Source organism: Polypterus senegalus, chromosome 4 (assembly GCF_016835505.1).
Source record: "Polypterus senegalus isolate Bchr_013 chromosome 4, ASM1683550v1, whole genome shotgun sequence".
In the NCBI taxonomy this organism is placed as follows: domain Eukaryota; kingdom Metazoa; phylum Chordata; class Cladistia; order Polypteriformes; family Polypteridae; genus Polypterus; species Polypterus senegalus.
Window position 1 is genome coordinate 205,581,146 of NC_053157.1, and position 14,034 is coordinate 205,595,179.

General features: G+C 36.7%; 1 protein-coding gene across 9 annotated transcripts in view; it reads right to left on the reverse strand.

The window, feature by feature from the left end:
* Positions 1-14,034, reverse strand: part of LOC120527927 (transcription factor COE3-like) — a 411,253-nt gene that overhangs the window by 288,176 nt on the left and 109,043 nt on the right. For all 9 annotated transcript variants that reach the window (XM_039751885.1, XM_039751890.1, XM_039751886.1 and 6 more), the window contains one exon: positions 8,692-8,760. In XM_039751885.1, coding sequence (XP_039607819.1) covers positions 8,692-8,760 — 69 coding nt within the window. The remainder of the gene's footprint in view (positions 1-8,691; positions 8,761-14,034) is intronic.

Below are 14,034 nucleotides of genomic sequence, written 5' to 3' on the forward strand. Positions count from 1 at the left end.
CGGACACACGTTTAACTGGGACACGGTGCAAGTGGAAGTAGAAATGGAAGTTGACGTCCATTTTGGAAGCTGCTCTCAATGAGGACAGAGCCTCTGTATAGTAACCTTACTAAACAAATCTTTATCTTGTGGATCGATGGTCCTTTCGTTTTTTCATTACTTGATTTTTATTATTATTCGTTCAAGGAAATGCGTCTTATTAAAAAGTCTTGTGTTTATGTTGAATTCATTTCATATTGGCAATTATTGTAATGTACTGGCTTCATAAGTTCTTAACAAGAATATATTGAAAAATTAAACCAAATTGCATAATTCAGCTTTATTTGAAACAAATAAATGAAGGAACATTTTTAGCGAATTGAAAGATCAACAGCTACAGTTACACGCAATAAACATTTTATTATATTTGTCTTTTTTGAGACAGAATTTTAGTTTTTTATATTTTATGTCCTTTTCATTCATACTCTCGCTGCATTTGCAGCTTTGTTGGCCTGAAACAGTTTGCTGAATAATCTTCCCCTAACTGTCCGTTTGATTCATGCGTACTTTGGTCTGCTATCTTTGTATTATGCTGATTTACCCACTAAGATGATGGAGAAAATGGAGGGGACACACACACACAAACAAATATATACATGTATATAATATATACTGTATATATATATGCATATATATATATATATATATATATATATATATATATATATATATATATATATATATATATATATAATATATATATAAACACGTTAAGAAAGACATGGCAATGAAAAAAAAAATTTATGATTCAAGAAAAGGACACGGCAGAGGCATCAAATAACAGCGTAGTGATTTACAAAGCACCGCTTAATTTGAAACAATGCCTTGGAAGGAGGCGATGAATTTCGGTCATTAGCCGCTTTACAGAGACAAGTGACGGTCATAATTTGCATTGGGCCGCCGGAGCCTCTCTCTTTGCGAAGATTTATTTGTTGGTTTAAGGAGCAGAGGGTTGTGTGCTCATAAATTTTGCATTTCTTAATAGGAAACTAAAATGCAGTTGTATAGATTGGCTAGCCCTAAATCACTAGCTCTGTTGTCACCCATAAACATATTAGAATTATTTTCAACTAATGAGCAGCTAGGTTGCAATGCCTTCCCTACAATCAAAGCCAATTATACCGACAACATTTTTCTTTGTTCTCCCCAGTGAGTGAACCCACAGACACAACTAGCTTGTTATTTAGATCCTTCCCAGTGTGGGAAAGTGCTGCTGTTGTAGTTATTCTATAGGGAGTGCTAATGGATCAGCGTGGGCCTTCACGTTAGACAATGGCTTTGTCTTGTTACCTCACCCTCTTCTAGAGCCTTTGATGCAGACAGGTGGGAACTTGTAACAGAGACATCTACTACAAAAATGTTTACAAAGGCTTGTAAGAGAGCTGGTTTGGATTTTCAAATTTGCTCTCCACACACATTAAAATTTTGGAATGCGTGCTGCTGCACACAAAATGCCAATGAGAAGGAAAACGTGTCTGCTTAGTATTGCCTTCTCTTATGCGTCCTATAGGTTTCTTTTCATCTTCAACATTTAAACAAAAAGAATTCTGTAAATACCAAATGAAGAGGAGATTATAACAATGGCAGTATGCAAAGAAAATGCTAGACATGCAAAATAATCACAAAACAAACCATTAGAAATAACTAATGGCACTGAGAAAAACAATTCTTTTGTCGACAAAGTTCTGAAACCCAGAAATTTCTTTAAAATTCAAACAAGTATTTTGTTCTTTCTTACTTATATTAACACGGTGTGAGAAAGAAGTTCACAATGGAATCCACTCATTTCCTATTAAGCCAGTTCACGTTTACTGGGGTTGACATCTACCCCAAGAACACTAGAGGCAAAGCATGAACCAACCCTTGGACAGGTTGCCAGTCTATAACAGTGCATACTTATACACTTACCCAGACTCAGACATTGTGTCTTTGAGATGTGGGAGGAAATTTGGGCTTTCCAGAATACAAACCCACTAGAAGGAAGAGTGATCTCCACACAGACAAGGACTGGACATGGGTTATGAACACATGTGACTTGAGCTATGGAGACGATAGATAAATGATGGTCATAATTCAATAATTAATTAATGGACACTTGTTGCCAGTAGTGGCATTTAGGGCTGTACATGCATTATGCCTGCTGAAGGCATGACCATCACTTGATTAAATGGGTGTCTAACATCATTCAGACAATTGCACAATATTAAACACTTGCCCAATATTTTAATATCATAGGTACCAGACCTGGCAAATCTCATGCTAACCCAACTCCATCAATCAACTCAATGATCTTCTGCTCTTGGCATTTACCATGGAGTACATATAGTATGTGCATATAAAATGTTTTAGGGTAAATGCACATTTTTTGAAGGTTTCTATCTTGTTTTATGTCAAAGAAGGGCAGGCTAAAGTTGTCTGGCTATTTAACTGAGAGTATGCTATTGAAGCTAAAAGGGACAATTGGAATCACTCAATACAAATTTGGCAAGTTGGGCAAAAGAATTTGCTAAAGTCCTCCCAGAAAGTTGTTCCAGGGCTTGGCCCCCAAATTAAACTTAAAAGGCAGTGTAATGACTGGGGGACCAATGTGCTTTGAGCTGAGAAAAGAGATAGGACAAGCAATTTATTGAAAAACTGAGCGATTCCTTTATGCCTTCAAAGCAATGAAGAATGGCCACTGGGCAAATTATATTGTAATAGTGTGGCCATCTTAGATCCTGGAGGATAAGATGAAGTCATCAAAAAGAAAATTAGGAAAGCAAAGAAGAAAGCTGTTGAACCTAACAGTACCCATCTACTTTATCCATACAATAAAGTTTCTCAGGCTATAAAGGGGACGATACCCATTTTCAAGCCTGAATGAATGGTGCTAAAACATTATTGCGGCAGATCTCAGAACAGGTGAGGGCTGAAGACAGGGCAAGACCGAACAGCTTTGTATGCTTAAGGGCCACACTGAATCACATCACATGACTTGTCCAGTGATTTTCAGTTGCAGACTTCATTTACGCAATCTTAGGGAGTCGGAGGAAGTTGTGGCACGCTTCTATCATGTCCGTTTGTGTAGTATGACATAAACAGGGATTCAGTCCAACCAGTCTGTGACTCGCACCAGCAATATCCAACAGGTTTGATTTGGTTATAAATCATTGGAGTGGGCTTGTGCGTGTGTGAGAGATGACAACCAATGAGTGCTCACCCAGACGTTCAATGTTTTGAACCTGACAAACAACAGAGAAACACGTCTTTTTGATGTTGCATGTTTTATGTATCATGACGGACTGCAAAAAAAAAAGGATGAAAAGGGTTCTACCTGTAAAGCCTTCACACAGCCATTGGCTGCATCAGGTAGCACTTTATTGGTTGCCAAAAAATAGGGGCAAGCTCATGATACTTTGGAAGTGTGAAACTATCTAATAAAAGTCATTTGGCAGTCGTCTAATCTGACACACTTCTCAGTTTCTAGTTTTGTAATCTGATATACTCAGACAATGAGATCAGCAACTGCAGTCATCTGTGTCTGGCTTGAAGTTGTCTAATGTGCCATTGACTTTAGCCAACCAGTCCAAACCAAGGATTTTGAAATGCAGCTCCAGTGCGAGAAGGATGATAAGGTGCACGAGGCCGTGGAATTTTTCTAGGGGCGCCGCGAAAACTTTTTTAAAATATTTAATATTGCTAGTGTTTTTGAACTTTTGGCTGATTAAAAAGATAATGTTTAAAAAAAAAATGTAATGTTGGAAAAACAGATAACGGAACATTTACGGAAATTAAGTCTAAGAAACACGAGAGACTTCAAATGATCGACAAGGAAATGCGCGTCTGTCTTTCGAAAATTGATCCTCGCATCAATCTCATATGTGCTGAAAAACAATCTCAACGTTCACATTAATTAAATTTAAGATTTATCCTTTGATTCCTTTATTAATAAAATGTCTTTCAAACTTGTAAAATTAACTGTTTTTATTGGCGATTGTCCATAGATTGTGTCGTCACGACTTTATTTATGGACAGTCCTTCAGGTGCGCTGCAAAAGAAAATTTTTGGACTTAGTGTGCCGCAACTCAAAAAAGGTTGCCTTTCACTGGGTTAGGACAACGGTTGTCACACTGGTGAGTGCAGAAAACTTATACCTTCATTGTTACACCACCAGTTGACACGTGTTCTTAGTATATTTCTTCAGTAGCCTGACTGTTATTTTTTTTTCCTACAGGTTGCAGGAAGTGTGTCTTGGAAGGATGCCTTTGATCACACATGTCAATTTAAATGAGGCACACAGGAGTGAGGTTCACCCAGGAGTCATCACACAGAGCTTTCATCTGCATCTACACAGTTTCCATTGTTAAAATATAATTTTGCATGTACCAAGTAACAAAATATATAGATACATACATATACATTAGAGCAGAAGTTTATTTGTTTACTGCAAAAGATTTTGTCAGTCATATAAAAGCTTGTGTGATGGGGTGCTGGGTTGGCAAGGAGATGCAGGCTGAGAAAGGGGTGCATGAAAATTCAGAAGTAGTCATTCACACTTGGCCATAGGTGCATGGAGTGTGGAGTCAAGAGGTGAATTTGGGATAATGCTTGAAGGAGGAGAAAGAAGCCTGAGTTAAGAGTAAAAGCGAGAGGAGAAGAAAAGGGGAAGGAAAAGTGGAACCTACTTGGTATTTGTAATACATTGTTAAGGTAAGAGAGCCACACTAACAGACCCTGACGGAGGTTCAAAGCTAGGTAGGGAGCAGGGCTTGTTTTCCATTTGTTGCTTTGATATTTGATGTTTTTACCATTTTGCATACTATTCCCTTGAGGTGACTTTGGGTATAATAAACACCCTTGGTGCTTTTTATTGTTGGTGTCTTCGGGGTTCAAGGACATCAGGACAGTACTACTTTGTTTTAATTGATTTAATGTGTAAAATAAGAAGAGTCCCAAAAAATATGCTAAAAAAGTACATACTTTTATTCTCCATATAATAATGGCTTATTTCTGAAAATTTCTAGCAAGCATTTCAGTTTTAAAGATCTTTTTCTCCCCTGTTACCATTAGACAAACCAAACCTTTTGAAATAACCTTTTAAAGCACTGACTGAATGCAGATACAGAAGCAATGTTTTTCATAGAATTCATGATTATTTATATTTATAAAATTAATCATTTATATATATATATATATATATATATATATATATATATATATATATATATATATATATATATATATATATATATATATATATATATATATATATATATATATATACTATATATATAAAATGACTAGTTATTGCAACTGTGAAACTTAATATCTCCTAAAGAAAGGTACACAGTCCTTACAGAATGAGTATTATTCTCCAAATCCACACTTGGGTTAACATTTTTCTGTTAACCTGGCATATGACTCAAGCTGCTGCCTATTTCTGAACAGACAGTTAAATGATTTCTTTCCATCCGGACCCATCAGAACTAAGAATACCTTCTTTCATTTCAGTGCCTCATAAATCACCTCCACAGTAATAGTGCATTTCAAATGCAAGCTGCACCACAGGGTATTCAAGTTGGCTGATCTCAAGTGCAGGTAAAGCAAGGATGACCTTACATTGTCAGCTTCCTGTTCTTGGCTAATCAGAGAATCACAGCAGTGCTCTTCTCTCTCTGTGTCCCTGCAGGGAAGAGATTCCCTCATGGGGTAAAGGGCTAGAGCTTTGAATACCACTTGCACACAAACTGGACCAACTTCAACCAACAAATAACAAGCCAGCAGGACTCTGGCAGAGACCACAGAGCTCAATGAGGTTCTATGCATTACAGGAAAGATAAGACGGAGAGTAATCTGCCTCCATTTATTCTGAAAATAAGTTATTAGTAACTCTACTCAGGCCACAGAAATATAACCCAGTGCTTTTGGTTCACTAAGGAAACATATATCAAGATTCAAGTGCAAAAAACAACTTTTATAAAAGGATTCTCAGTCTTAGACTCTTATTTCATTACTTTTACAATATTTCATCTTACTTACCTGTTTTTTTAACTTAAAATATAAAATGACATTAACCGAATTCAAAGCAGCAAGCTATAAGATAAACTATTGAACTTAATGGTGTTATATCAAGAGTAAATCTCAGAATACAGAAATTTTTGAAAATCAGCAATGAAAGGGCAGTTAGAGAATAAGAATATATAGGAAAATCTTAGAGTTAAAAACAAAAAAGTCTGAAGAGGTTAAAGTCCTCTTGACTAAAATTATACAAGACACATGACAGAGATTGATACAAATACTTTCAGATTTATGAAGAGATAGATAGATAGATAGATAGATAGATAGATAGATAGATAGATAGATAGATAGATAGATAGATAGATTAAAGGCACTATATAATAGATAGATAGATACATTAAAGGAACTATATAATAGATAGATAGATAGATAGATAGATAGATAGATAGATAGATAGATAGATTGATTAAAGGCACTATATAATAGATAGATAGATAGATAGATAGATAGATAGATAGATAGATAGATAGATAGATAGATAGATGACACCACCAATTTTGATCGTACAATAGAGCTCCATAAGTGTACAGAGCAGTTTAAAAGATCAGCCATTTTCTATTGCATTTGACATTGCACCCTAAAAACTCATGTATTATTTTGGCTGATTCAAAAATCTGAATCTGTAATCCTAGAGCCCTTCACTGTGTACAACCTATTGTGCTCAGCTCCCAGCATTAGGCAGCTAGATAGATAGATAGATAGATAGATAGATAGATAGATAGATAGATAGATAGATAGATAGATAGATAGATAGATAGATAGATAGATAGATAGATAGATAGATAGATAGATAGATAGATAGATAGATAGATAGATAGATAGAAATTTTAAAGGCTCAAAGCAGATTAAAGACAAGTACTGTTTATTTGTTTGTAATGGAGCTCTCAAACATCTAACTAATAGTTGAATAACAAACGTTCAGACTGACTGTTGACAGTAAAGGGTTACTAGGATATATTTAAAGTGGCCCAATTCAGAAAGAATAAAGGACGAAACAAATCTAATGACCTTGAAGTTTACAAAAGGGAGGGATGTTGGAATCCATAAAACACACATTTGTGGCTCTCGCACCACACCCTACCTTCACTCATATTTTTGAGAGCTTCAGTCTGATCTGCTGCCAGGTTCACTGAATATATTGCAGCTGTTGTCTTGAGAGGAATGAAGCAGGAGTCAGTGGTCAAAAACGAAAAGAATTTGTTTGCCAGTTCCTAACAATTCAGCCCTCAAGTAGCACAGATCACATTGCTCATAGCTACAAGGCAGTTCACTACAGACAAACATTTTGCACATTGTATGTGTAAGGCAGGTCATGAATGTTCATACTTTATTATTTTTATGTCAGTCACATCCTGAGAGGGCACATATGGGTAACTCAGCCTTAATGCCTCAGCATTAGATATGCAAAAGAGGGAAAAACCAAGAAAAAATCCATATCTACGTTCCCATTAATAAGCATAAAATATGATACATTTTACCTTACATGCACACCAAGCATGACTAGGATGTGTGTGTGTGAGCATCTAAAACCTGTAGATCATCATTTTTTTCCCTTGCTATATAGCTGTAATATACAGCACATTTCCGTGTTTTTTCATGCAAGATATTAAAAATGGATATAAAACAACTTTGCTAAAAGTTCCTTCTTATAGTTAATTTCAAACACAGAAATATAGATATGATACAGATATAAATATTGTATAATTGGCGCTGAATTGTCTGATTGAAAAAAGTGACAAAAGTGTATCGCCCCAAAATTCTGCAAAATTAAAAACATATTTATTATCTTGGCTAGCCATCACCCTGATGGACCTACCTAGTTCAGTTCATTTACAGCTTATACCTATTATGACATTAAATCTTCTGTGTAAGATAACACCTTTACTTCTCATAAGCCCATAACTATAGCAGTACCAACACCATGAAAAATATTAACAGATAATAAATCACACTGGTTTGTTAAATAGCACACCCTGTTTTGCCTTTGAGCTTTCTGCAACACTACTTAGATTTGTATGGCAGAGATGTCCAACATGCAGAATGACCCAAGGGCCAGACCCGGCCTGTCAAAGAAATCTTCTGGTCTTCATATTTAGTAAAAGAAATTAAGTTTGTTAAATTGTGGGTTCAGCTTCATTGTGAGTTAAGGCCACGATGCCAATAACCTCTACAAAGGTTTGAAGGTCTCCTCACTGGCATGTAAGAGAAGAAACTGTCTTGCATTATAACATAAACAAACTGCAACCTAAATGCAGCAATAATAATAGACAATGAACTGCGTACATAATTTCATTTCACTGTCCAAGCAAAAGTCTATGATTTATTCACGATAGTTTTCAAGTCTATTTGGAATGAAAGTCTGTGGATTACTCATGAAGGCTCATTGAATGCTGAATTATTGTCATTTTGAAAGTCTTTTAAGCCCTGGTTGATTTTCTAAAATGCAAAGAGTCCAAAGCACTACAAAAAATGCAAGGGGCAGCAACGTTTTAATACAAGAAACAAGAAAATGTCCCAAATTCCTTATTGACAAAGCAATATAAAACGTCCAAAAACAGCAGTGCAAGAAAAGTATAAAATGCCAGTATTCCTTACCTGTCGATAATAACCGGATCAGAGGGAGTTTCATTTCTGTTCCCGCAGCTCTTTTTGTCACAACATCGACTACAAGAAAAAAAAATAAACAAAAAAGTTATTCTGTTTTCTGACAACTTATTGAATGAGGATGGAATTTCAAAGAAAAATTCTACATCCTGAATGTTTAGATATAAAAGACCACTTTCACAGCAAACATACAGCAGACAACAACTGATCTTCATAAGGATGCCACTCAATTTCTGTTATGAACAACTTTTATTGTTAATGTCTGTTACATTTCTATTATATTTTTCTGTCGTTTTGCATCTATAAAATGTATTTAATGTTGTAAAAAATATATGTTTTTTCCAATGTCATTTTGTTTTTCATTGTGGAAAAAACATTTGGGAGCGGTTGCTATAATGGTGCTTGTGAAATGAACCGGAAGGGCAAGGTGTGTGACATTACTGCTGCAATGGGATAAAAGGGCAGATGGTCAGATTATTTTCTACCAGTTAAATCCTTGTAAATTTCCTGGAAAAGGAACCTTAAAAAGTGTTTTTTTGACCTTGATTTTTTGGTTACCACTTTGAGTTTGGCAACAGTACTATTTGAAGAGCAGTTATGACTTCCACCTCTTTGTCTGGTCCGTTCTCTGCCACTCTTCTAGTAATTTTCCCCCTAGCAAAACATGTTCTTCTATGAAAATCTTGTCAAATTGAATAGCTGAGTTCTTATCATTTTCCAACACCTTCAATAACAATCAATTCATTATGAAATCTGCTTGAACTACATCAGGATTAAGGAGAGAGGGAAACTATCCGGGCAGCACTGGGCACAGCTGGAAACAAACCTGCAGAAAGTGCCTCTAATCCTTTTCCCACTCACATACATAATGGACAATTTGGAACTTACTTTTGTTCTACATCTAGTCTGATACCTTTATCCAAAGTAACGTGCAAGATAAGGGAACAGTGTAATTGTTTCCATATATTTCTGTCCACAATTTGAAGAACAGTCAGGTTATTGACTCGCCTAGGATCACACAATGAGAATTGGGAATTAAATTGTCAGTGTTCTGGTTTGAAGTGCAATGTCACTTTTACTACGACACACTCCTTGCCAATTACCCTGACACATATTCATTTAGATTTGGGAATAAAACTGGATGAGCCAAAGCAAATCTTATAAAGGTAGAACATGCAAACTACAGATAAATCTGTTCTGTGGCCAGGCTGAGATTCACCATATTGCTTTCATTCACGTGATGAATGAAATTATTAAATACCTGTCACGGCGGACTGCACGATAACGTGCAGTGAATACATTTGACTTATAGTTTTCATACTTTTTCTCTGTATGTTTAGCATTGCTCTGAAGTTGATGCGCTTGCTGCTTCGTGAGCAGCTCTTGTTTTCTCCACTCTAGCACCCCGCTTCTTCTCTTCTTCCATCTGCATCTTTTCGCATTAAAATTAATTAAGTCAGTTTTTGTGTTGCAATTACTTAGTACGTTTTTCTTAATTTTTCACTTAAGCTGGCACTTAAGTGCTCAATGTGCTTCAAGAATGATTTAAGATATGAAGAGGTAGAGGAAGTGATGGCGAAGGCAGTAGGGATGAGAACGGCATCTGTACGCATGTGCTGCACAGACGCCCTGCTGCCCGCTGCCAAGAGTTGTTTCTACAATAAAATAAAATAAAAAGAGTAATAAAAATCATCGCCCCGAAAGCAGACAGTAGAGGTTACCTAGTATATGTGTACCAAATTTCAGGTCAATAGGTCAAACGGTTTGCAAGCTACAGGTGATTTAAAATCCTGGACAGACAAACGAACAGCCACGGCAGCGTATTATATAAGAAGATAAACTATCTGTTTGTGTAGTCATGTCATGGGCTGCTGAGCAACTCTGGTTTGGTTTCTGCCCTGCTCCCAGTGCTACTGGGATCAACGTCAACCTCTATGACTCTGTATTGGGAGTGTCAGGTTTTAAGAAATGATCAATAGTTGGATGCATGACACCATAGAGTCTGTCATCATGTACTGCATTACAGCTTGGTACTCTGGCTGCATCTGTGAGAAAAGGAAGGCCCTTCAGCGTATCATCAAAATGGCTCAGAGAATTACTCAGGCACTGCTACTATCACTAGAAGATATCTTCACTACCTGCTACAGCAGAAAAGCAAATTTTGCATACAAGTATTAGGTACTAAACATAGATTTCTATAATTTTTTGGGCTATTTTCGTTAACTGAAAGTAGTATTTTACCTTTTTATTTTTTGCTATTGTCATGCTCAGTTTCAGTGTCATCATAGCCCTGTACTGAAATGAACTAATGAAATAATTATTGGTTCTGCTGTCTCTAAGGTATGTTCTGATTCATTACTGGTCCAGTCAAAATAATAAATGAGCTTAGACTAGTATTCTTGCTAGTCTTGATTGCCATCAGACTGCATGTATGTTGTTCACAATGTGCCCACCCAATTGAATGGCTAAGAGCACAGGAGTGACCCAGTCAAGATATTTTTGCTTTTCAAGCCATGCATTCATCTATTGTTCCTTTCACCATATCTGACAGCCCCAATACACAGTGACAGAGGCTGAAGTTTATCCCTGTAGCACTGGAAGCATGGCAGAAACGAAACCTGAATTGCTCACCAGACGATGACAGGACTGCACAAACAGTTTATATTTAATAATTATAATTATCACGTGAACAAAATCAACAACCTCTACAATGGTGTTGCAAACATGATACTAATATTTGCATATTACTGTTTATAGTCTGTGATGTGGGCTGTAATTAGTGTTGATGCCATGATGATCAGGTTTAGGTAACTGGAAAGAGTTAAAACACTTCTCTTAACAATATAGCTGGGTGAGTGCCCTATGGGTTAACTGCACAGAACATACTATGCAGCTTTAATGGAGTAGGTTTACAAAAGAACTCTCAAAATCAGGAGGGAATAACAGAAGGCTCTCTGGCTTGAACCCATAGGTGACCTAATTTCTTGGAAAAATGAGGCAAGATGGACAGTCCACCCTGCTTTTCTAAATGTTGTGGTAAAAACAAAGATGGCAACTATCTGGAATCAGTGATGCAAAGCAGCTCCAGGTGTTAAGGAAACCCAAGACATTGTTATTATGAAACCCATCCCTCTGGGAAAAGTGCTGGCTTTCATTACTATTTGACTAAGTATGGATTTTGCTTTACAGAAATCAGCACAAGTGGGGAAAACGTAAAGAGTACACAGCATGGTCAGAGTCAGAGGAAAGACACCGTCTCCCAACAAATACTGCTTGGCGACCACATCCTATCTCTGAAAAATGGGCCAGACCCTAAGGCTAAGGTTCAGTTCAAAGTGAGCATAAGGGGACACAGGGGATTATGGGAGAATGGGTCCAAAATTCTCATCATCTGTGGACCACGTTCCTCATACAGTAGAGGAGCTGAGGGCTGGAGGTGCAAGCCACTGGAGAAGATGGAAGACACAACGAAGAATTTAGGAAATACCTACTTTTTCTTAAATTTATATCTACTGTAGAATTTATAATTCACAATTCATTCAGAGTTTATCATTCTGTCCATTAATTTTCTGAAGCTATTATTGCTTTATAAAGAAATAAGTCTCCGAACGAAATACAAATCTGTATCATGACTATTTGGGATGAGTGAACAACACCACTTACGAAGGAAATCTGTTCAGACATAAAGAGGGCTTCGAATTTTAAACAGGCAGTGACCAGGCTGGAATATAAAGCCAGAACCATTGAGCTATGAGACAGCAACACTAACCACTGTTCCAACAATCCACCCCATCAAAGGGACATCTTTTAAAAATGAGTTAATGCTGGTCCTTTTGCATTCTACTTTATTCAGCATAGGCACCACCTCAAAAACTGAATTTGTATAAGAAGTTCAATGAGAGTCAGTCTCATTTAGGATAAATTTCAGTGTTATCAGCTAAGGAAGGAACTACACAAACTAAGGACTGATTTCATAGTAAATGTTTCAGTAACTTTGCACTAAGATTTGGAAATAACGCATTACGTGATTAGCATCAAACGTCTCCTTCTTGTTCTCAGCATATTCATGAATATGTACTAGCATCGCCCCGCTATTCTGGTTTTCTAGTCTTCATTTTCTTGCTTATTTATCAGTTTCTAATCCTCGTTTTCCTCAGGTTCTTAAAGTCCTTGACCTTTACCTCCTTTCTATTGCTGTATTATTGTAAATATGATAGTTTGACCATAGAAGCAGCCATCATCTACTTGTCCCTCACTAGAAAATCCTTGAGTTAATCACTTTTATGGAAGGTACTGTCCTTTGTTAATAGTCTGATGCATTCAGAGTCATGTGCACAATGAATTGATCAACATTCACCCAACCAGCCATAAAAATTAGGACTCGACTGCAACTCTAGTTAAGGCCTTCATAGGAAGTAATTTGGGGTGTATTCGCTCCCCTCATGTGAGGTTTGAGCCTTATTGATTTTAGCTGATCATTAACTTGCTCATTCCTTGCTGTCATTTTCTTTTCTGCATTGCAAAATGTGTTACATGTTCTTCTATTAGTATCACTTAAAACCAGAGGATGGTGTGTCCAGAAAGGGTGGTGAGCACCATATGGCTGTTTTATATTTTGATATCATAATGTCATTTCTAATTTTTAAATGCTGCCTACTTTTTAACTGAATTGCTAAAAATGTAAACACAAAAAATTCAAATGAATAGTCTCACATCTATTTTTCTCTTCGCATTTATTTGGAGTGTCATTGTGATCATTCACATAAGAAACTTGTTTTCTCTTTATATTTAACTGAATGTGGATCCATCAGGATAAACTTGAAAATAAATAATTAAGATGGAGCACAGAAGCTAAGTAACTATGCAAGCAGACGCCTGTGGATATAAGGCAAGCAGCATATCACAGATAGAGACACAATACTATTATTAAAGTTTGTTCCTTTTGTTGAAAAAGTTTCATAGCTAGGCCAAAGCTGGAAGGAGTCGCCCAAGGTCACACAAACAAGTTTGGTAACAGCTTGGATAAAGGGCAGAGAGATGCTGGCTCTTAATCCTTCACTCCGACCCCTAGACCAGCCTGTCTCCTGGCAGCATGGCTACATCAGCAGTGTTTGGTGCCAGCATATTTCCTGGCACTCGCCTTCTAGTGTCAAGTGAACGCAGAGAGCAGTTTACACCCCTACCGCACCAGCCAGCAGATTTCTGAAATTGATCGCTTTTCCTGATTTAGCTGTGTAAATGACATTCTGGAGATGGTCTTTGTAATAAACATGGTACATAATGCTATTCTTTCCAATATGAATAATAATAATTACAATAATAATGATATTAATA